At 67.6% G+C, this 22,880-nt stretch overlaps 1 protein-coding gene across 2 annotated transcripts; it reads left to right on the top strand.

Annotated features, from left to right (window-relative positions):
• Positions 1–9,138: 9,138 nt before the first annotated feature.
• On the top strand, positions 9,139–19,866 carry PRRT3 (proline rich transmembrane protein 3). Of its 2 annotated transcripts, none has more exons than XM_067540762.1 (4): positions 9,139–9,277; positions 11,728–13,259; positions 13,553–13,684; positions 17,627–19,866. In XM_067540762.1, exons 2-4 carry the CDS (start codon positions 11,753–11,755, stop codon positions 19,660–19,662), a joined length of 3,675 nt encoding a protein of 1,224 aa, XP_067396863.1. In that variant the 5' UTR covers positions 9,139–9,277; positions 11,728–11,752; the 3' UTR covers positions 19,663–19,866. The 2 variants fall into 2 exon arrangements, with proteins under 2 accessions (XP_067396863.1, XP_067396854.1); XM_067540753.1 differs by having other exon boundaries at positions 13,553–13,762.
• The last annotated feature ends 3,014 nt before the right edge of the window (positions 19,867–22,880 follow it).

Below are 22,880 nucleotides of genomic sequence, written 5' to 3'. Positions count from 1 at the left end.
CGTTTCTGAGGCAGCGGAGAACATGCTGGGCTGGCCACAGAAATGAGAGGTGGGAAAGGCTCTGCTCCCCCTGGCCCTGGCCCTGGCCCTGCCCCTGCCCCTGCCCCGACGTGCCAGTTTTCAGGAGCTCTGTGATCAGTCGGCAGGGCAGGGGTGGCCATAGGGATGGCCGTGTGGCCAGCTGTCAGAAGCGCTGTGGTTTTGGCTGTCTATGGACCGTCTGACGCTGAGGTGAAAAGCTGCTGTCTTCACCTGACCTGAGAGCGGCTGGCAGCCTTGCGGGTGGTGCACTAAACAGCGAGCCAGCTCTGCTCCGTGCTCCTCCCCGACGCTATTTCTGTCCCGTCACAGCCAGGGTCTCAGCTCGGGGCCAGGTTGTTGCAGCCGTGCCAGTCCCAGGAGATTAGACAGACGGGGGGGGCGGGGGAATATCTGTTATTGGACCAGCTGCTGTTGGCGAGAGAGACAAGCTGTGGAGATTGCACAGAGCTCTTCCTCGGGCCTGGGAAACGTGCCGGGGGCAGGTGGACACGTCAGACGCTGCCTCGGCGCAGCCGCAGGGCTGGAGCACTCGGTGACGACACGCTGGGCCGACGGACGATCGACCCCCCTGGGCGCAGCTAATCCAGCTCCGCGAGCGGCGGCGGCTGTGGCGGTGGAGAAGCTCTCCTCGGCATAGTGCTGCCTGCGCGGGAGGGCGGGTCGGTGTCACTGCCTCTCTCAGTGGGGGGCTTTTCACCCGCGCGCCACTGTCTACCGCTGCGGCTCTGCAGTGTGGAGCCAGCCGCCGTGTTACGGCAACACACGGTGGAACCCGCTGTTCAGCGTAAGCAGTAAACACACATTTCCCGGGGCTATTCCTGGGAAGTAGCGCGTTCACCCCGTCCTTGCCATTCATCGGTGTCACGACTCAGACAACTGACCGCGCACAGGGTCACCCCAGCCAGGGCTGGGAACAGAGCCCAGGTCTCCAGCTTCGACACAGAGCCTGTCAGCTAAAGCGTCTCAAAGTGGCGGCTCCGTGTCACCCCTCCGCAGCTGACGCACATACAGAGCCTGGCGTCCGTTTGTCGCTGCGGCGTGTAAAAAACACCCCCCAAGCGCCGTAAGCTTTGCCGGCATGAGCGCTTGTGTGGCCAGCGCGATGTCGCGGGAGACGCGTTCTGCCCACAGAGCCCCCGCTGCTCGTTGAGGTGTCTGTGATGTCAGCGGGAGAGCTCGCTCCTCTCCACGTAACCCGGCGACGCAGGCGTGCTCCCCGCGGGACAGCTGCACCGATACAGCTACCTGCTGCACTGTAGCTGGCCCTCACGCTGTTACCTCCGGACGTCTGTCTTCAGACCACCCAGCCAGGGGTCTTGGCATTTCTCTTTGTTGTCTGTAATCAGGAGACCGCAATCCAAGGATCCTGCTCCCCGGTGTTCCACGGCTGTCTCACAAACACTTGTGTAAGCCACTGGGTGTGTGTTCTACCTCTGTGTGTACGGCTGGTCCACACGGAGGACAGCAGTGGGCTTTCTCCCACCAGTCACTCCTGTCAGGGAAGAGGGCTGTGCTGGGACCCTGACGGCCGGGAGCTCAAACCCAGCTACTGCCACGTGGGGGGCTGATGTTATACCGGCTGTCCTGCTAATGTTCCTTTGCCGGTGCATTTGCATTATTTGTATTTGGTTACTGTGAGAAGAGGGTGGAACCGCCTGAGGGCTGGCCTGCCCTACAGAGTGTTGTCGACAGAACAGCGGCGGTGCACAGACTAAATGCTCCCGCCCCTGATGTCACGCCCCTGCGCTGCCGACATCCTAAAACCACCAGAGCAACCAGAGGCGCAGGGCGTCTGTCAGCGTCGTTAGAGCTGCCCAGCGTCACTAGGCACTGCGTCCCTTACAGCAGCTCTTGGCTCTCCTCCTTCTCAATTTCACCACTCCAAGGAAGCCGGGCCACTAGCGCCCAGCTGCCCCCACTGCCCTGGAGAGCTGAGCGGCTGGACCCTGCTCCAGACTGGGGGCAAGGCGAGAAGCCCGGGTGGCAGGACGCTGCTCCCGGTGGGGAACGGGGAGTGGAGGGGGCAGCCCAATGGGAGCCTGTGGGGCAGCTGAACTCTCGATAAGGAGCTGCCAGCGGATCTGAGCGACCGGGCTTCTCGGACCGTCCTCCCTTGGAGGGTCCCAGAGCCTGGGCTCCAGCGTCAGCCCCAGCATCTCCACTGCAATTTTATAGCCCTGCAAGCCTCGTCAGCTGGTGCGGGCCAGCCCCAGGTCTGTTACTGCAGTGTAGACGTGTGGCAAGAGACTAGGCGCCCGCACAGCTCAGCACAGGGATTCAGTCCCACTCTGGTTTCTTTGCAGACGCCGCCTCGTTCTCCACGGTGTGACGTTTGTGCTCATGTCGCGGGTGTTACGGCTGAGCCATGGCACCGCTCACCCACAGGGCATGGTGCAGCAAGGTCAAAGCGGTTCCCAGCTATCGGCAGTTCGGGGGCTGCTGTCGGAGATGAGCTGCGGGTGCCATGGCCAGCTCCTGTATCAGCCTCACCACAGTGCGCGGCACTGCACTCACACCGCTTCCCAGCAGGACTCTTCTCTCTGTCTGTGCCATGCCTGGCACAATGGCCTGGCCTCCGTCCCTGCCCTGGAGGTAGCTCCTGCAGCACGGCCCCACGCGGCCTCACGCACAGTGACGCTGGGAAGTGAGCAACACTGAAATTGTCAGCCGCACGTTTGGGGTGGGGGGCAGTGAGATCAAATGATGTGCTGTGTTTATTTCATCTCGCCCGGCACGGTGTGGGACTGAAGGTGGACGTCACCCCACATGGCCCTGGGGCGCTGTAAGAGGGTCTGACTGAGGGCGTGCCGACAGGGCTCAGATGGTCACCCTAGCGCCCAGACGTGAGCCCCGAGACGTGTGCTCGCGCAGGTCCCGCTTGGCAGGGGTTCGGTGCACTGAATGCAGGGTCTGCAGCCTGCCCCGTGGCGCAGGAGTGAGCAGAGCGGGGCGGCGCTCACTGTGCATCAGGACACGCTGGAGCAGGGCAGAGCGCTCGTGCCCCGGGCTCCCTGATTGGCACCCGCACGAGATGAGGCCTTTGCAATGCTGGGCTGGAGGCAGACTCGAGGTTGTTTTACTTCAGCCGTTTTGCTGTCGGACTGGTCCCCTGGCCTCGGCTGGACTAGATTTGCACATGCACTAGCAGTAGTGCAGAGGGGGACACGCAGTAGTAGGTGCTAGCAGGCCCACTGCCAGCAATCCCTGCCCCAGGGCAGAGCAGTCCATGGCCCCTAGGAACAGCTGAGGTCCTCGTGGGCTTCCACCAGAAGTCATTGCTGATTCATTCTGTGCCAGGCAGGTTCCTGGGCAGTTGAGGTGACGGTATCTGGGGCTCCCCAGGGAGGTCCCTGATGTATCCAGGAAGCTGAGTCGCAGATAGCATCTTCTTAGCAGCCTGGGAACCTGCCTGGCGCGGAATAAACGAGCTCAGCTCGGGGAGGGGCAGAGAGCGTGAGCAGTGGGGGCTGGGGCAGAGGAGGATACGTATCTGTCCTCCCATCTGCCCAAGCCCTTTTAAATTGTCGGGCCCCTGGGCAATTGCCCCCGCCCTGTTGGTGAACCTGTGTGCAAGTCATCCTGTGCCCGGAATGGAAGACCTCAGCAGAGCCAGGCCCAGGCACTCTGAGGCCCTGGCAGACAGAGCCCCACTGGCTGGGGCTGGCCTGTTGTCCTGTCTCCCTGTAACTCAGGGAAGCCAGCATCTCGCACCAGCCCCAGGCCTGTTCCCAAGTGCTGGGTGGAGCTGGGTGAGGGGACGGCCCAGCCCTCCTGCGAGGCAGTGAGTGTGTGGGCTGGGAAGGTCAGAACGGGCTCTCCTGCCCTCCCACTGGGGGCCGGCTGTCAGCGGGTGTCACCTGCTGTCTTGTTGCTCGCCCAGGCAGTGCACAGCTCCTCTCTGGGTTTGTCTTTGCACCTGTCAGTGGTAAATTGGTCTTCTGACGCTACTCATCTGTGGGATCAAAGTCACAGCCGCTCTGATCTGCCAGCCCAAAGGAGGGGCGTTTAATCTTTCAACTCAGCCGAGGGGCTGATCTGACAAGCACAGAGCCCAGGTGCAAAAACTGCTTGTTAACAGGGCCAGGCAAAGTGGACTCCACCCCAGCACAGTGCCACGCCGTCCCCTCTGTGACACGCTGCGCCCCATGTACACCCTTACGGCGTGCCTTGGATAGCATTCACGTTCCCCTGGCAGTGTCACGGGGCATTGGCTGATGGGCCGTGTAAGGGGCTTTCGTTGTGATGGTAGCATGTTTCCTGCAATGTGTGTCTCACAGGGCTTGAACAGGTGCAGACGAACACACGGCTGCCTTTCCACGCCCTGCAGAGGCCTGCACACAGGGACAATGGACTGGCCTAGCAGCTGTGAGCACTTTGGCCAAGTGGGAGAAATCACGCCCATTGCTGGACAGGGCTGATCTCCTGACCCAGTGGGTGTTGGGGAAACTCGTTAAAAAGAAAGAGGCGTCTTTGTCTCGGGGCCTCCCCTGGAATCCATCTTCTAAGCAACACCAAAGACTGAGAATCTACCCACGGGGGGAGGGAAGCATCGCACCCAGCCTGGGCGGTAAGCTGAGCACAGACTGCCGTATCAGCCTGCGGTTACCATGCGAGTTACCTGTTAGTTAATTGTGAGTAGCTCATTGATAAATCTTTGATTTATATTACTCTGACTTAGATTCACTTAAAATCTGGCTGTCATCAATAAACATATTTGTTTGTTTTAGGTAAGCCAGTGCCTGTGGATTGAGTGTGTGCAGAGACCTCACTGAGCGTGACCGAGCCAGTGCATAGCCATTTCTGCGATAAATTGATGGACAAGTGTAAATGAGTGTGCAAGGTGCAGTACTGAACCCTGCAGGGCGGCAGTTCCGGGGTTGCATCCAGGACGGGGGTGTTTGCTGGGGGTCTACCCCAGGAGTGGCTGGCCGGAGCACTCCTTCACTAGGTGAGGGACCGATTACATGCAGGAGGCTGGGTGTGGGCTGACCCAGGAATGCATGGTCCACACAGCTAAGCAGAGTAAGTTGGGGCCCAGGAGTGAAGAATTGGGGTGACACAACTACACACCAGGCTAGATTGCGGGGGGAATGTCACACCCTTCCCTCCACAACTGCCCCTACCCTGCACTAGCCCCAGCACGCGCGTGCTGGTGGTTTTCATCTCTGCTGTCCTTTCTGGTGTTTCTCAAAGCCCAGCTCCAGAGCCGTGGGATGAAGGGTGACGCAGCCTGCATTTAACAAGGGACGTTTCCAGCGCTCCTGACAACGTGAGCCCTGAGCAATGACAGGGTTGCCATGGATCCCTTTCACAATCTTACCACTTTCTGGCACCTGCCTGGTGGTTTGTCACGCTGGGGCTGGCCATGCTGCGCACACAGCGAGGGCTGAACAGACGCTCCCCGCTGCTCTCAGCTGGGTCGGGCACCCTGGGATGAGCGCTCGCCTCTGCGTGGAGTCTCACAGTGCGTGCACCGCCCCCGGCCTACACACACGCCGCCTGCACCGCCGAGCACTCACAGTGTGCAGGAGCTCAGCAGGGCGCGCAGGGGTCCAGGTCCCGCAGCTGGAGCGGGGCTGAGGCCCTTTGAGCGCCTGGTACTGCGTTTCCCTCGCCAGGGGCTGGCGACGCCACTGATGTCACAGTAGGTACAGGGGCTGCACCAAGCCCCGGCACTGACACCAGCCAGCAATCCGGCCCCTTGTGCTCGCGGCCTGGCACCCTCCCCCGCAAGGAGCCTCCCGTCTCAGCAGGCTCCAGCAGGGGAGAGCAATGCGGCTTGGCACTGCTCGGACCAGCGCTGGGATTTCTGGCGTGCTGGTTTCCCACGGTGTTAACCCTTAGCAGGCTGGGCTGTGATGCCCTCCTTGGGGGAGTACTTCGGGGGGGGGGGGAAGGGCGGAGTCAAACCAGGCCCGGGATGGGGTCCCGGGCTGTGGGGCAGCATGGGAGAAGGTACAGAGGTGGGATCTGAGAACACCCTGCTCCTGGGTGGGCTGCCTGCAGGAAGGCAGTTCCTAACAAGCAGCCATTAATGTCAGGCTGCAGCTGAGTCTGGGGAGGGGGATGGGGGGTTATTGCAATGGCTGAGCCAGTAACTCTTCAGTGATGTGCACCAAATCCTTTCCTCCCTCAGTTTCCCCATCAGCAAGATGTTGCTATGAGCCGCCCTTCCGTACGTCCACTGAGCCCCAGTGCTGGAGGAGGTGTGGGGAGAAGCCAGGCAGGTGTGGGCAGGACAGGTCCCACCCCAGTCCGGCCGCACAGGCCCAGCAGAGTTAGCGCTTGCTGCTGTCCTGGCTGGCTGGCCCCATGCAGTGGCCCAGGTTGCGGCTGTGTACTCGGCCCCACCCGCCTGCTCTGCCCTCCCCTCCTCTCTGGGCATCTCGCACCCCTCCCGGCTCCAGTCCCAGCGTCCCCTGCACTAATCCCTGGGGATTAGCTGCCCTGCCCCTCTGCTGCAGCCGTCAGCGTGCTGCCGTGCTGGCACGGCTCCTGGCATTGCCCCGACTCTGGGCTCAGACCCGGCCCAGCACATGCTCTGCAGATCCCTTGGAGCCGGGGGCACGGGGCTCTGCGCAGGTGTGGCTGCAGGCCGGGCGCGGGAGCAGCTGAGCCGTGCGGCAAGAGACATTTTGACTATGGCTGTGGGGCCCTTGGGGGCCGCCGCTGCCTCTCCCCGCTCATGACCAAGCTGCTGCTCACCCCGGAGCTCCAGGTTGGGGCTGTGTCTCCTCAGTGCCAGGTGGGGGGAGGATTCATGGGGAGGGGCCCATGTCCCTGGGGCGGCAGTGGGTCACTGGCCTTGCAGACACACCTGTGCGCAGTGACTCAGGCCTGCCCGGCGGAGCAGAGCAGAGAAGGGGCTTGGTGCCCACGGCGTGGCCTGAAGCCTGGGGAGGGGGAGGGGGTGCTGAGCTGCCAGCTGTGAGCACGTGGCCCAGCCGGGCACTCAATATTGCTGTGCCCGTCAATCCTGTCAGCGGGGCAGGGCCTCAGGTCCCCACCCCAGAGTATCCGGCCCTCACCCAGGCTGGGTAAGATAACGTGGGGGGGAGGAGGGGCAGAACGTCCTGTCGGGCAGAGCTGGGAATAATGACGTGCTGAGCAGGGCTGCCTGCGACCACTAGACCGCACTGCTCCAGTCCGGGCCAGCGCAGGAATCCTGAGACCCGCCACCCCCGGCACAGGGTGCGTCTCGGTTCCCTCCATGCACAGGGCGCTGCCGATTCCCACCCCGCATTGCGCCAGCGCCTCAGGGCAAACACGGGTCTCTGCTGTGGTGCTGCAGGGCTGGAAACATAGTACAGGCTCCCGCCCGTCTCACCGGGCTCCATGCACGGCTCACAGGGCCGCACCACGGCTAGGCAGGGAACCGCGCAGCCGGCAGGTCCTAACGTGCGTGCTTGGCTGTGCCGCCTAATAGCGTGTGCGTGCGTGTGTGCATCTCCGTGTGTGTGACCAGGGTGGCGAGCGTCTGGGCCAGTTGTCCCCAGTTCAAGTCTCAGCGCAACAAGAACAAAGCCGCGTCTGGTGGGGAAAGGCGCTGGTCGTCAGCGTGCACATGGCCTGAGAAGGATAACAGGAAATATGCAGGAGCCGCCCGTTGGGGGAGCTCAGCCCAGCTTGGGAGTCGAATGAGGCGGGGACAGCGGGAATCAATGCTGGACTCTCCTAAGGTCCAAGCTCTTGTCTTTGCAACCTTACTGTGTGTGCATGCATGTGTGTGTGCGTGTGTGCATGTGTGTGCGCACGCATGTGCATGAATATGCGGTCAGCCGGCCTGGGCCAGCCGGGGTGTAACTGCAGTGCAGGCAGACCTAGCGTGTCCGGCTACACGATCCCCAGGGCCGGTTCCCGGGGAAGTGGCGGGTTAACAGGTCTGCGGTCCTAGGGGGCGAGGCGGTTACAGATTGTGTCGTTATTAACACCCTGAGTTTGTCCCCAACAAAGTGAATTGAGGCTCCCAGGCTCTGCGGTCGAAGGCCGCGTGCAGGGTCCCTTGGCAGTCGGAGTGAGAGTCAGACACGGAGCGAGCTGGGACAAGCCCCGGCGACATGCTGTCTTCTCGTCTATCACGTGTCCGGAGGTCACCGACCAGCGCACGACCGGCTGCTTTCACCACATCCTCGTTACTGGAGCATTTGATGGCCTGGATGAGGGACCCCCCCATTGTGACGGGCAGGTGGCGAGAGGCCGGTTTGGGGGGTCGATCATTGCAGCGGTGGAGATCTGTCTGCAGGTTTGCGTCTGTTGGTCGGGCAGGGTCAGCGCAGCTTAGAGTGGGGGGTCCTGGCGTGTGGGTAGCTTGCTCTGGGGTGAGGTTGGGGCTGTTTGAAGGCCAGAAGGGGGGCACTGGATGGATTTGTCCGGCTGGGGTCTGCACTGATGCCCCGTTGGGGTGGCAGGGGACAAGTAAGGCTGTGCCGGCAGCGGTTTGGGTTTGTGGGCAGGGGCGGACGGAGGGTCTCCGGTGCTCGGGGACCAAGCCTACATTTGCAGCCCCCCAGGCCTCACACCTCCCCTCCCCCCCGCAGGGCAGGAGGGGTCCCAGTGCTGCCCCCCGCTGCCCAGGGGTGGGGGGGTCTGTACCTGCGGCGGGGGGGGGGGGCACACATGCAGGCTTGGCTCCGCCACCCCCCACCCTGCGTGTCGCCCACCTCCCGCTGCAGCTCCGCAGCCTGGCGCGGCTCAGATGGGGCGGCCTCACCCCCCCGACTGTGGGGGGCGCCGGGTTGGCCCTCCACGACGGGTGGGGGGCGGAGGAGGCTGAGGGGGGGCTGCTCCCGCTCCCCCCCCCCGTGTGTGGTGAAGGGCCGGGCCGGCCCAGCCCCCCCCCCGCAGGCCAGCGCGTGTCTTTCCTCTTCTCGCGGGGTGCGGGGCGGGGGACTGGCGTGCAAGGGACCCGCTCAGACGGACAGACGGACAGCGACCGGCCGGGGCAGATCTTAACCCCGCCCCGCAGCTCTGCCGGGCCCCCCCCGCCCCCGGGCCCTGCTCGGCCCCGGCCCCCCACGCAGGGGCTGACGCGCGGGCTGCGGTGCGGTGCGGGTGGGGTGCGGGTGCGGTGCGGTGCGGGGCCGCCGCTCGGGTTGAAGCCCACGTGGCCCGTGACTAATCCCGGCGGGTCTGGTGCCGCCGCACGTGACGGGAGCGGAGCGGGCCGGGCCGGGCCGGGCCGAGCCGGGCCAGGTCCCCAGCAGCGCCGGACGGAGAGGCCGGGCCGGGCGCCCAGGTGAGGGTCCGGGTCCGGGTCCGGGTCCCTGCATTGCCCGGAGCCTCTGGCCGCCGCCCCGGTGATGGGCGCCCAGCGCCCTTGGTTTGGCGGCGGGACGGAGCCCGGGGCGGTGCGGGGCTGTGCGGGGCTCGGGCGCTTCTGCGGGGCGGGGCGGAGCGGCCGCCAGGTGAGGGGCCGCGGGCGGGGCCGGGCCGCGGGCTGGGGCCTTGCGGAGCTCTGGGCGGGGGCGGCCCTGCTCCCTGGGGTGGGAGACGCGGGGGGCTCTGGTGCGTTGCGCCCGGTCTCACCTGGAGTCTCCCGGCCCGGGGGGGGGCAGCCCCCACTCAGCCCCCCCCGCCCACCGCTGCTGGCAAGCGCCGAGCTAACGCCGGGCCGTGCAGCCCCGCTCCCCGTGCGCAGTGGGACCGGGCCGGGGGCAGAGCAGGCCAGGGGTGGGGGGTGGAGAACCGGAGAAATGTGGGGCTGGAAGGCAGCGGAGGGGTCCCCAAGCCCGGCCCCCTGCGCTGGGGCAGGACCAGGTCACCAGAGCAGCCCCCCCTTCTCCCCGCAGCTCTGCCAGAGCTTTGCTAATCCCCCCCCGCAGATTAACCCCCACCTCACCTCCGGCCTTGCCTCCAGGGCTGGAGAACAACGATCCGGGCCTTTTTCTAACAGCTGCTGCCAGGTCCCCCCGGGCCCAGCTTCCACCCTCTCCAACCAGGGCAGGTTTCCCACCCTTGGACCGGTTCTGTGGCTCCCGGCTGGACCACGGCCTAGAGCGCGGCACCCAGCCCTGGACACCCAACTCCACTGGGGCCCCCAGTGCTCTGCCGGCTCTGCCGGCTGGCACGCCGGTTGATACACCGCACAGCGACCTCAGCCTGTCCCCCGCTGCAGCGCACAGCGCGGGATCCACAGCGACCCGGCTTCAGGCTCCGGCGGGGGGAGAAGGGCAGAGCCCCCCCTTGCCAGTGACGCACCTCACTGCTTCCAGGCCAGGCCGCCATGTGAATTTCGGGTCCCAGCTGGCAGCGAGCAGGCAGCCCCTGTGTCTTGGCATCCTTGGTGGCTGGCTTCCTCTCGCTCGGGGATGCTGGGACCAAAGGCCCTGCCCAGGCTGGGCAACCGGGACAGGCACCCAAAGAGCTGAGCTCTGGTGCCACGAATTGCAGCATTTGCCTCCCCTCAGACCTGCCATGCCCTGAAATGCCCACCTGGGCCCAGCTGGGAGCAGGCCGGGGAGAGCGGCAGCGTGGGGCAGCCGGACGGCTAACGCACCGGCCCAGCCCGGGGCCAGGCAGCAGGAGCTGAGGCTGTGCGCATGACGGCACAGCGTCTCTCGTGCTGCAGGGCAGGATCTCGTTGTGCCCCGCCGTGGGGCAGCGAAGAGCCTCGGGCGGGTGATGTGTGGGGCAGGCTGGGGGATAGGGCCATGGGGAGGTGCAGTGGCAGAGCTGGGGGCCCTGTGTCCTGGCTGCTGAGGACGGGCCTGTGGCCGGAGGGCCACGAAGAACCCGGCTTGGTTGAGGCTCTGCAATTCAGCACCAGGTCTAGGCATTCATCCTGCCGCACAGCTCAGCCTGTCCCTGGGGGGGCCGGCCCCCCACGCGGGTGAGGCAGAGGCAGGGTCAGCAATGCCCTGGCCAGCCGTGGTGCTGTCTCCCCTGCCCAAGCAGCAGCTCCCCCAGGCCCCAGACGCCCCTGTCCCAGTGCCCGTGTCAAGCCAGGCCCCGCCTACCCCCTGCACAGGTCTGGGCGGCAGGGGCCCGGGCTGGAATTCGGGGTGCCCAGGCCTGTGCTCAGCTTGCTCAGCTGCTCCCGATCAGCCATGCTGGGCTCCATTAGCCAGGTCTGAGCGTCCCCATCACCTGGCACCTCCCCGAACTCCCGTCCGGCTGGGAGGGGCCGGCCACCGTGCCCCACACGGGCAAGTTCACAGCCTCCCCAGGGGTGGCTGCGTGTGGGGCCCGCGTGCCCCAGGCAGCGGGACCCATCCCCCTCCCCCAGTGGTGACTCTGCCCCCCCACCTCGGCAGCTCTGCAGTGGTGGGTGCCGTGCAGAGGCAGGGGGCAGAGCCCCCATGACGGGTGCCCACGCGGAGTGGGGAGCTGGCCCCGGAGCTGCCGTAGGCCAGCGCTGCGTGCGGCTGGGGCTGCCGGCCAGGTTCCCTGGGCAAGGAACAGGCCTGAGCGTCTCGCTTTCGGGGGCACAAAGTGGGCAGCCCCCTTCTCGCCAGGGCGCCGGAGCCCCGAGCTCTGACAGGAGATCCGGCAGCATCCAGAAGAGTGGGGGGGTGCACATCTCCCGGCTCCGACCCCCGCCTCCGTCGCACACCCCCAGTGCTGGCTGCAGGGCCCGACTTCTCGTGCCTGCCGTCTCCGGCCGCCTGCTGCTCGCCCGGCCCGGCCCAGCCCGGCCCGAGGCTCCTGGGCGGGCGACCCCTGAGGCTGCTCTCTCTTCCCTTGCAGGCGGAAGAGTGAGGAGCAGGTTGCTATGGCGGCGGCAGTGCGGCTCCTGGCCTGGAGCCTGGTTCTGGTGTCGGCGCTGGTCCGAGCCTCCTCCGTGTCCGAGCCATTCCGCAGCGAGCACCACGCCCGGCCACGGGCCGCAGGAGCTTCCCTGGGCCACGGCTGGGGTCAGGAGCTGGCTGGGCAGGCCCCTCCGCGCAGCCCCTCCCAGGAGGCGCTCTGGACCCGCCAGGCTCTGCCAGCCCCTTCCCCAGTGGCGTTGGCCGCCCCCGTGGGGGTGAGCCTCGTGGGCTTCAGTGGGGCTGGGGAGCCGGATGACGAGCTGTGGCCAGGCTCCAGCCATGCCCCCTCTGCAGCTGTCGGCCATGACTCGGGGAGCCCCCCTGCCCCGGGAGGGAGCTCAGCTCTCCGGCCCCCTGCACGGCCCCTGCTCCTGGGAGCGGACGAGTCCCTGCGCATGCAGGAGGTGACCCCGGCTCCGGGACCTGCTGGCACTGAGCGCCCTGGGCTGGCTGCTGCCACCTTCCAGGGCCACGCTGGGCGTGGCTGGCACAGACGGTCCTTCACGCCTGTGCCGGGCGCCGAGGCCGAGAACCTGCTGCCTCCCAGTGGGGCTCTGAGAACCGGAGGCAGCCCGGGGCCCTTGGCCTTTGAGGGCAGAGAGCCGCCATCGGGCTTGGAGCCCAGGCACCTCCAGCCAGCTTCCCCCAGCCCGGCCAGGCCCCCCGCAGCAGAGAGCAGCCCGGGCCCGGCTGGGCGGGACAGAGCAGGCGCAGCCAGGACACCGAGCCCCAGCCCAACCGTGTCCACCATCGCCTTGGCGAGCGGGCTGGGCTGGTGGCAGGCAGCAGGCGCAGGCCCGGGGGGTGCGGGCCGGGAGGGCTGGCCGGGGAGCTGGGCCCCGGGGAGCTGGGCCCCGGGGAGCTGGGCCCCGGGGATGGGGCAGCCTTCGCCTCGGGCCCATGTCCCCTGGGAACTGCTGGAGCAAGCCTGGGGAAAGGGCCCGGCTTCCCACACCCAGGGCTATTCCCTCCTGCAGGGCAGGGGCAGCACCCTCCCCGCCCAGGGCCATGCCCAGGGGCTGCCCCCGCACCCCACTGGCAGAGCCGGCCAGAGCCAGACCCAGGCACAGGGGGTCCCTGGAGCCAGCCTGGCTCCCATGCCCGGCGCTGCCTCCCAGCCGCAGGAAATGGCTGGAGCAGGAGCTCCTGCTCTGCTGAGCTCTGGCCGCCCACAGCTCTCGCCAGGCCTGGCGCCAACGCCGGGCCGCCCGACAGAGCTGGCGCCCCTGGCACAAGGGGGGCCCACCCTGGGAACCAGGGCCCCGGCCTGGACAGAGGGGCTCTCGGCTCATCAGAGAAGCACCCGCAGGGCCCTGCCCGGAGCTGTGACCCAGGCCCCGCATCTCCCTGGGACGGCTACTCCTGGTGCACCGCAGGGACCAGAGCAGCCCCACGCCCGGCCCACCCTCCACGCCAGCCCTGGAGCGCCCCCTCCGTCCGGCTCGCCCGCCCCGACGCCGCCTCGCCCAGGTAAGTGTGGCCGGCCCCAGGCTCCCAGCTGGTGGGGGCTGCTCCCTGGGGTCCCCCCTCCCTCCTGCAGAGCCACGGGCACCCCCCGACATTCCCCGAGCCTCTCGCCTCCCGTCACCCCACTGGCTGGGGGCCCCGGGATGCCTCTTCTCCCACTGCCCTACGCTGCAGCTGGAGGCTCCTCAGGCCCATGGGGGAGGCAGCACCCATGGGTGAGCGAGGCTGTGGGGCCGGGCCGGGCCGGGTCGGGTTGGTACTTGCAGCCGCCAGAGGCTCGCTTGTTTCTGTCTCAGGGGCTGCAGCAGAGGAGGAGATCGGGCCCCCGCAGCGAGTCCGGGGAGCCGTGGACCCAAGGACCCCCGTGAACGTTACCTCCACGGCCACCTCTGCCCCCGTGCTGACAGCGCCGGGGACCAGGCACTCAGGTGATGGAGACCCTGCCCAGGCACTCAGCCACCCCCTCTCAGCCCTGGACAGCGGGCGCCCAGCAATGCCCCCGCGGGGTAGGGCTGCAGTTCTCCACCGGGGTTTACAGGGCCCCGTGGCTGCAGCCTGGCACCCCCAGGTCCCCCCGGCCCCCCACTGGGCCCTGGAGATCTTGTAGGATGTTGGGGGGCCTCAGAGAGGAGAAGGGGAGACCCCTGGGCTAGGGCTGGCGCGTCGCTCGGGCTCGGCTGGGCCCAGCCCTGCGGGCCGGGGGGCTGCAGCGTTTACAGCAGCTGGAGGCTCATGGCAGAGGGGGTGAGCCCAGAGCGGGGGGCAGCGCTGAGTGGGGCTGCGGGGTTGTGTTGGGGGAGGGGCTCTGATGCCGTCAGAGGAACAGGCTTGTCCCTAAGGGCATTGGCGCAGGGGGGGGGGGAGGGGGGCAGAGCCTGGGGCTCAGTGACAGCTGCAATCAGCATTGTGCCCAGTGACGGCGCCTAATCTCCTCACCGCTGGGATTAGCGCTAATGCCCAGCCCCTGCCCCGGAGCCCCTTTCCCGGGCCCTTCCTGGAGGGGTGCTCCTGAGTGCAGGCCTGCCTCAGCACCGCTCACTGCACGGCCTTGGCCACGTCCCGGCCTGTGGCGGGAGCAGCCCTTCCCCCCAAAGTCCTCGGGGGGCCTGCAAGAGCCGCGTGGGGGCAGGGGCAGGACCAGGCCTCGGCCAGATGCTGGGAACTGGAGCTGGTGGAAACAAACGTGAGCCTGGGCTGGGTTGGAGCCGGAGCCAGGCAGCAGGCCCCTTCCAGTGCAGAGATGGGTGCCGTGCGGGGTCTCTGCCCCTGCCCAGCTCTGCCTGGTGCCCTGGGCATGGTGGAGAGGGCCGGGCACATCAGGCACCGCCTGGGGACCTGCCGTTGCAGCAGTGCACTGTGGGTTCTCCCTGAGCTGGGCTGCGCCGTGGGGCGCTGGGGCCAGTCTGTGACCCTCGGGGGATGGCAGCAGGGGCAGGGAGGCTGCCAGGCAGTGCCCAGAGCACAGTGCCAACAGGCTGGAGTGCTGGGATGCCGGGATGCCGGAGGCCAGGGCTGGGCAGTCAGGGTTTGTGTCTAGAGGGCTGTGGGGCAGGTGAATTCCCATCTCCACACGACACAGGCCAGGGCTTGGCCCAGAGCCCTCCAGGAGCTGGGCAGGGATGATCTAAGCCCTGCTGGGCGGGGAGGGACGTCCTGCTGCCTCAATGGGCAGCGGGCGGCCAGAGCAACTGGGTGACTGGCACAAGGGTGCCGGTGGCTGAGCTCACGGGGACCCGCGGGCAGCGCTGCACAGAGCCACCAGCCCCACTCCACCCCCTGGCCAGGGACCGGCTTTCCAGTCTGCACGGCCAGGCCAAGCCTAAGCGTGGGGTCCCGTCTCCGTGGCTGCAGCTGCGGCCCAGCCAGCTCCATGGCTGGGGAAGCGATGCCCTGTCACGGCGCGCCCGCCCGGCTCTGGAACCGTCCCTGAGGCCCCTGCAGCGTGTCCACCCCCTGGGTCACACTCTGACGGGTCAGCCCCTCGGCTTCACAGCTTCCTGGGACCAACCTCAGAGCCATCAGCCCCCAATCCACTCGCACCCCAGAGGGGAGCGCTGCACCCCTGCCTGAGCGCTGAGACTCAGCAGCAGAGCGCCTGGGATGTCGGGCCGCGGCGTAGGCAGCACAGAGTTACAGCAAAGTCCCTTGGGCTGGCTGCCTGCCTAGGAGCCCCCGGGCCAGGCAATTGTCTGCTGGCATTCTCCCTGGCATGGGCCTGGGGCCAGCAGCACCTTCGCAAAGTCGGGCTGGAGACGCTGGCCGGTTAGCCGGCGTTAGCCTGAGCCTTCAGACTGAGCCTCACCGGTTCACCGGCGGCACGGGCTCTCCGTCTGCTTGGTGCCCGAGGATGCCGGGACCCTGGTGCAGGTGCTGCAGAGCGCCCGCTGTGGAACAGCGGGGACCACGGGTCCAAGACAGGGCCCCCCACAGAGCCAGGCTGGGGGGACACAATTATATCAGCAAAACCATTAACCAGGATAATTGTAATAGTTTACAAAGTTTACAAAATAGTTTACTCCTGACTGCAAAGAGTAAACAGTCTCTTCCCCTCCCCCCCAGCTAACCATACCGCACACAAGGGAAACTGAGGCACACTGCATTTATCCACAGTATTATCAGAAATTCCCTTTGCCATAGCCCCTCACTCCCGACCTGCAGCACCCTGCTAGCCCTGCCCTGGGCTCCCTGGTGCCCCTCACTGCCAACCCACAACGCCCTACTAGCCCTGCCCTGAGCTTCCCCGGCTCAGCTCTGATGGGGCCCCTCGCTCCCCACCACGGGCGTCCTGCTACCCAGCCCTCAGCGCTCCCCTCCCAGCACCCCGCTAGTGCCCTTCAATCCCGACCACACCCCAGCTGCTCAGTGCTGAGTCCTGCCTCCCCCAGCTCTGGGAATGCCCCTCAGTCCTGACCTGCAGCCCTGGGCTCCCTGCCCCCCAGCTTTGCCAGCGTCCCACTGTCTGGGCAGAGGCTGCTCCTGACCCCTAACTGTGCTCCTGACCCCTAACCCAGCCCTTGGGTGTCCCCTGCTGCTGCCACCCCATGGCCACTGCTGCTCCTGGTGCCCAGCCCCTTAGAACCAGAGAAGATGGGAGGTGGAAGGGACCTCGGAGGTCACATCTAGTCCAGCCCCCTGCCCAAAGCAGGAATAACCTCAGCTAAATCATCCCAGCCAGGACTTTGTCCAGCCAGGCCTTAAACACCTCTAAAGATGGAGATTCCACCACCTCCCTAGGTAACCCATTCCAGTGCTTCACCACCCTCCTTGTGAAAAAGTGTTTTCCTAATGTCCAACCTAGACCTCCCCCACTGCAACTTGAGACCATTGCTCCTTGTTCTGTCATCTGCCACCACCGAGAACAGCCTAGCTCCATCCTCCCTGGAACCCCCTTTCAGGTAGTTAAAGGCTGCTATCAAATCCCCCCTCATTCTTCTCTTCTGTAGACTAAACAAGCCTAGTTTCCTCAGCCTCTCCTCATAAGTCTTGTGCTCCAGACCCCTACTCATTTTTGTTGTCCTCCGCTGGACTCTCTCCAACTTGTCCACATCCTTGTTGTAGTGGGGGGCCCAAAACTGGACACAATACTCCAAATGCGGCCTCACCTATGCCAAACAGAGGGGAATAATCACTTCCCTCGCTCTGCTGGCAATGCTCCTACTAATGCAGCCCAATATGCTATTAGCCTTCTTGACAACCAGGGCACACTGCTGACTCATATCCAGCTTCTTATCCACTGTTACCCCCAGGGCCTTTTCTGCAGAACTGCTGCCTAGCTTGTCGGTCCCCAGTCTGTAGCTGTGCATGGGATTCTTCCGTCCTAGGTGCAGGACTCTGCACTTGTCCTTGTTGAACCTCATCAGATTTCTTTTGGCCCAACCCTCCCATTTGTCTAGCTCACTCTGTATCCTATCCCTACCTTCCAGGGTATCTACCACTCCCCCCGGTTTAGTGTCACCTGCAGACTTGCTGAGGGTGCAATCCACCCATCGCACAGATGATTAATGATGCTGTGGCACGTCAGCACTGCCTGCCGTGGCCCTTGTGGAGGGTGGCAGCAGAGGGGCACGGCGGGCAGTGCTGACGGCCCACACAATAGGCAGCCCAGAAAGGAGGGTGGGGGGCTCAGGCTGCTACTCATACAGGGGCACCCCCTGAATGGATGCAGCTTGCTATGGCAATGTGGCTGCAGGGCGTGGAGGCCATAGCAGCAGGGAGCCCTGGCCTGCCCCTGTACCCGCTGGCAGAGAAGCAGGCGGGGGGAGGAACCGAGGCCCCTGGCCCCGGCGGGGGGCGGGGGGGCAGCGATGGGACGGGCGGGGGAAGGTGGCACTCACTGCTCTTGTGACCAATCTGCTCCTTGCTCTTTGCAGATGCAGCTGGGACCCAGCCTCCTGGCCACAGCAGCACCACGGCCCCTGCGCCCACCCCGCCCTCGCCCCCAGCCACACCCCGGCGGGGCCTGATCAGAGTCACCACGCAGAGAGCCCTCCAGCGCCCCCCCCTGCCCGAGCCTGGGCCCAGCCGCCCCGCCACAGCCCCTGCCTCCAGCCCACCCTGCCCCCCTGCCCCCGGGGCCTGCAGCCCCCTGCCGCTCAACCAGACGCTGCTGCGCTGGGCAGACCTGCGGCGCACACTGGGCTCCGCCTGGCAGCTGCACGTCTACGGCGCCAGCGCGCTCTTCCTGCTGCTCAGCCTGGGCGCCACGGCCAGCCTGATCGGCTCGCCCGTCCTGGGCCTGCCCCGCCTGCCCTACACCATGGGCGCCAACGCCCTGCTGCTGGCCGTGGGGCTGCTGCGTGCCACCTTCCTGCTCGCTGACCCCTACGGCGCCAGGGCCAGGCTGCCAGCCCAGGCCATGCTGCTGCTCTACCACGCACCCGTCCCGCTGCTGCTCAGCGCCTTCGCCCTGCTGCTGCTGCTGCTGCTGCAGGAGGCCCGGCTGCAGCTGCTGCCGCCCCGGCTGCAGAGCCTGCCCCTGCTGGCGGCGCTGGCCTCGCTCCAGAGCGCCGTGCTGCTGGGCGCGGACCTGCTCCCCCCGCCCCTGAGCCCCGGCGTGCCCGTGGGGCTGCACCTGCTCTCCTGCGCCTGCGGCAGCGCCCTCATGCTGGCCAGCCTGGCCGCGTACCGGCGGCTGCGGCACCGCTGGGCTGCCGGGGCGGATGAGGCCCAGCGGGCGTCGCTCAGCTGCGAGGACGCCCGGGAGCTGCCCGGGCAGGGCCGTGTCTTCCAGGGGCTGTGCGCCGGCGCCCGGGTGCTGCTGGGCTGCGGCGCCCTGGGGCTGCTCTGCTGTGGGCAGCAGGCGTACGGGGTGCTGTGGCTGCGGGGGGTGCTGGGCCCCCCGGGGCAGTTCTCCTGGCTGTGGTGGGGCGTGCAGTTCTGGGCCCGGAGCTGCGAGCTGCTGCTGGCCTTTGCCCTGTGTTTCGTGGCCTCGCACGCCTGCTGCCAGCGCTGCGGCGCCGCCGACCACACCTGCTGGGCCAAGATCCTCCGCTACTTCTGCAGCTACCGCAAGGCCGAGGCGCCCGAGTACCCCAGCACCTGCTACGCCTGGGCCCCGGGTGCGCAGGAGCGGGCGGCCGGCCGCGACCTCAGCAGGACCCTCATCCGCAACCCGCCCGAACGGGTGCACCTGCGGGCCCTGAAGGACAGCCACGAGGGGCGGGCCACGGCCGCCGTGTCCGCGGGGGGCTCCACCCCCTCGCTGGGCCGGCCGGGCGTCAGCCCCAAGTGCCACAGTGTGGCACACATGGGCCGCTCCTACACCAGCGTCTGCTTCGAGCGGGCGTCGGTGCTGTCGCTGGGCGAGCTGGAGTTCCGCCCGCCCTCGCCCATCAACCTGAGCCGCAGCATCGACAACGCGCTCTTCAAGGAGCACCTGGTGCGCGACAGCCTCTTCCAGCGCGCCAGCCTGCAGTGCCCGGGCCGCCTGGCACGCCAGGACTCCTGCGCCTCGCTGCACGAGCGCACCGCGCTCACCCCCATGGCCGAGCCGCTGCTGCCCGCCCAGGCCTGGCCGCGGCGCAGCAGTGACCCCGACTACCTGTACGGCCTGGCCCGCTGCAGCTCGCTCAGCGACCTCCCCTCCCAGAGCGCCAGCCTGCCCCAGAGCAAGGGCATGCCCAGCGAGCCCCCCACCGAGGGCGCCGTCTCGGGCAGCTCCCTCGACAGCTTCTCCAGGGGCTCCCTCAAGATCAGCTGGAATCCCTGGCGCCACGGCCTGGCCTCGCTGGAGAGCCTGCCCCTGGAGGAGACGCCCAGCCGGGCCCAGCTGCTCCCGCAGGAGGCCCCTAGGCCGGGCACCACGGGGGAGGCTGGAGACGTGGACCCCGAAGCCAGGAAGAGCTTCCTGGCGCTCAGCAGGCAGGTGGATTCCCGCAGCCTGTCCAGCGACACCATAGAGCTGTGAGGGGCAGCGCCGGGGCCGGGTGTCGGCCCCCAGCCCAGATGTTGAGAGGGAGGGAAAGGGCAGAGCTGGGGCGCGCCCCCATCTCACGACCAAGGGGGATCCGTGTGTGTCCCAGCTCTGCCTAGGGCCGGCCCCGGGCCCTGGGGCTGAGGTAGCTCCGTTTTCCCCAGCTCAGATGTTGCACAGGGAGGGCTCAGCCTCCCCCCCTTCCCCCCCCGCAAGCAGCACCAGCCCCACGGGGGCAGGAGTGGCTGTCCCAGCAGACTGGCGGAGCAGCAGTTGGGGCTGCCCCCCCCCCCCCAACAATGGGCTGGTGCCAGGCCAGGGACGAGGACCCCCGCCCCCCCGAGCACGGCCAGTCAGCCAGCACTGCTGCAGCACAGGTGGGGGGGGGGGCACCCCTTGGGCACAGGAGCACAGCGAGGCTCCCCTGGCCCCCCCCTCCCCCCATGAACCCCAGGCCCCGGCAGGTTGTGCAGTGATTTGGGGGGGGGGGGGGCGTCCCTAGCCCAGCCGGGCACAGGCAGCCCGGCTCTGCGGGGGGGTCCTGCGCCGTGGGGCGGCGGCCACGGGGCCCCTTGGAGCAAAGCATCGACTGCCGGGGGGCGGGGGGGCTGTGGGTCTTTGTGCCAAACGATAAATAAATGTGATGTCACAGGAGCCCCCCGCTGCTGGCGTGATTCTTGCTGGGCTGAGGGGCGCGGGGGGGGGGGGGGGGTCAGGCTGCTGCACCCCATGGGCGGTGCCGTGGGCTGGGGGAGGGACTCCGGGATACCCGGGCCTGGCTCGTGGGGACCCTGCCCCCGGCGCGCTCGGGGGGGGCACCCTCTGGGGGCCAGGACAGTTAACCAGCCCCCCCCCCCCCCCCGGAGGCTGCGCCCCGTCCGCCCCCCACCGGGCTGGCCTCGCACGATGGAGGAGGGCGGGTCGGAGCCAGGGGCGCGCTGCCCCCCCCGCCGTGCACGGGCCGGTGGTTTCCGGGCGCGCGGTGACCTCGGACCAGCCCCCCGACCCGCGGTCCGGGCAAACGCCTCCGTTCGGGGAGGGCCGGGCTGCCTGTGCCCCCCCATGGGGCGCCCCGCGGGCGGGGAGGGGCTGCGTGTACCCCCCCCCCCCAGGACAGGCCCCCCCCCCCCCCGGTGCCCGGGTCTGCCAGGCGGAGGGGACCCGCCTGCCGCCGCTCGGCTGCCCCCCCCCCCTCCGCTCCCTCTCACACCGGCTGCCCCCCCCCCCGCGCTGCCCCAGCGGCACCTGGCCCGGGACCGCTCTGCCCCCCCCCGGGACGCCCCCGCGCCCCCAGCAGCAAAGCGCGGCTCGGTGAACACGGGCTTTATTTTATTGTCCCGAGCGGGCGTGAACGAAGAGGCGGACGGACAGACAGACAGACAGCCGGACCAGGGGGTGCGGCCAGCCCCCCCGCCCCCCGCGGTGCAGCCCCTGCTCTCAGCACAGCCTAGAGGCTCTGGGCGGGGGGCAGGGCAGTGGGGGAGGGGATTGAGGGTACCCACAGCGATAGGGCTCAGCGCTGGGGGGGGGGGGGGACGGACGGACGGACGGAGAGGGGGTCTATGGCCCGAGGCTGCCAGGTGCAGTGGGTGCTGTCCCCCCCCCCCCGCTGCAGACGCTCCTCCCACACAACCCCACCCCCCCATTTCACCAGGCTTCAGGTGGGGGCTTTGGCTGAGGGCCGGGCCCCTTCGGCCCCCCCCCCCCCCCCCCCCAGGGCTGCACTAACTGGGCCCACAACGGGGGAGGGGGGCGGCCCAGCCCTGCGTGGATTCCCTTTTGGTGCAGACACTGGGCCCCCACCCTCTTGGGACGGGCAGGGGTACAGGCAGACTGTGAGGGTGCCCCTGCCCCCGCCACACCAGGCAGGTCAGCACATGCTCACCGGTGCCAGCCGGGGGGGGCCGGGGCCTGGCTTGTCCCTCCCGTTACTCGGTTCTGGAGGCCGTGCATGTACTGAAAGGACAACCCTGGGCCAGGCAGACAGCAGACGCATCTCCAGCAACAATCCCAGGGTGCAGCTGACCCCCCCGGACTGTGGCTCTGCCAGAGACCCAGCGGGCAGGCCAGGACCCCGGCAACGGGGTCAGGTGCCCACCCTGCCTCCAGTCCTGCCTCCTGGGCCGCAGCACCAGCCCCGACCGAGCTCCTACCCCCCTCTGCCTGCCCCTCAGCGAGAGAGCAGAGCCCTTGGAAGTCAGGGGCTGCCTGCCTCTGCCCCCCAGCCCCCCGTGTTTGCAGAGAGCCCCCAGGGCACAGGCGCCCCCACTGCCAAGCGAGCGCGGCGCCCAGCCTGGCAGAAGTACTGGGCCCCACTCAGAGCGCACGGCTCCTGCTTCGTCTCAGCCCCGCCCAGCAGGATGGAGCCGAGGCCCCAGGAAACCACGGCTCAGTTCCCAGCTCTGCCCGCCCCCCCCCCAGTCACTGTCTCTGCCCCTGTGCCAGCCCCCCCGCCTCGCAGAGTAACCCCATTGCACAGGGGGAGGTGCTCAGAGCTCCCCCCACCTTAGACAGAGGCTCCCTGCCAAAGGGGGGGGGGGGGCATGGTGGGAGGGTCATCCACATGGTGCCTTTGGCACACTGCGGGGTGGGGGGCACAGAGCCTTGCCTTCCCATTCAGCTGAGAGGAGCAGGCGCCCCCCCCTCGCACGGACACTGCCAGCATCGCCGCGTGCTGGGCACCGAGCGGGGCAGGCCAAGGGGACAATTCAGAAGCCGCCTCCCCGGAGGAGTGTCACAATCCAGCTCTTCCTTCAGCCTCACCCCCACTGAAACCCGACGTCTGGCCCTGACACCCGCCAGCCCGCCCAGCCCCCTGGAACAGAACAGCTGGCACGGGGGCAGAGTTCAGCTCTCCCGCTGTCTGCCATTCTCCACCCTTCTGCCAGGCCATGCCCGGCCCAGCCCTGCACCCTCATCTGCACCAGAGCAGCACCAGGGGCCCCAGCACGCTCCACACACTCATTTGCACCCGTCTCGGTCTCTGCCGTGCAAGGACCGTCCCTGTGCATTGGGTGCTCCCACAGGAGCCTGAAGGGGAGGGCTCTGCCTGCTCGCCCTGCTGCTCACACCCTCCTCAGACGCCAGTAACTAGCTGCCAGGAGCCTGGCTCTTCGGACAGATCCCTTTCCCACGCGGCTGGGCTGATTTCACTCACTAGCGCCTGTACACCAGCTAGCAGCAAGACCCTCCCTCCAGCAGCATGGATGTCT

Source organism: Emydura macquarii, unplaced genomic scaffold, assembly GCF_026122565.2.
Source record: "Emydura macquarii macquarii isolate MOO-44397 ecotype Brisbane River unplaced genomic scaffold, CSIRO-AGI_Emac_v2 contig_71, whole genome shotgun sequence".
Taxonomy (NCBI): Eukaryota; Metazoa; Chordata; order Testudines; family Chelidae; genus Emydura; species Emydura macquarii.
The sequence above is the reverse complement of the archived record's forward strand: the minus strand, read 5'-3'. Positions and strand labels throughout refer to the sequence as shown.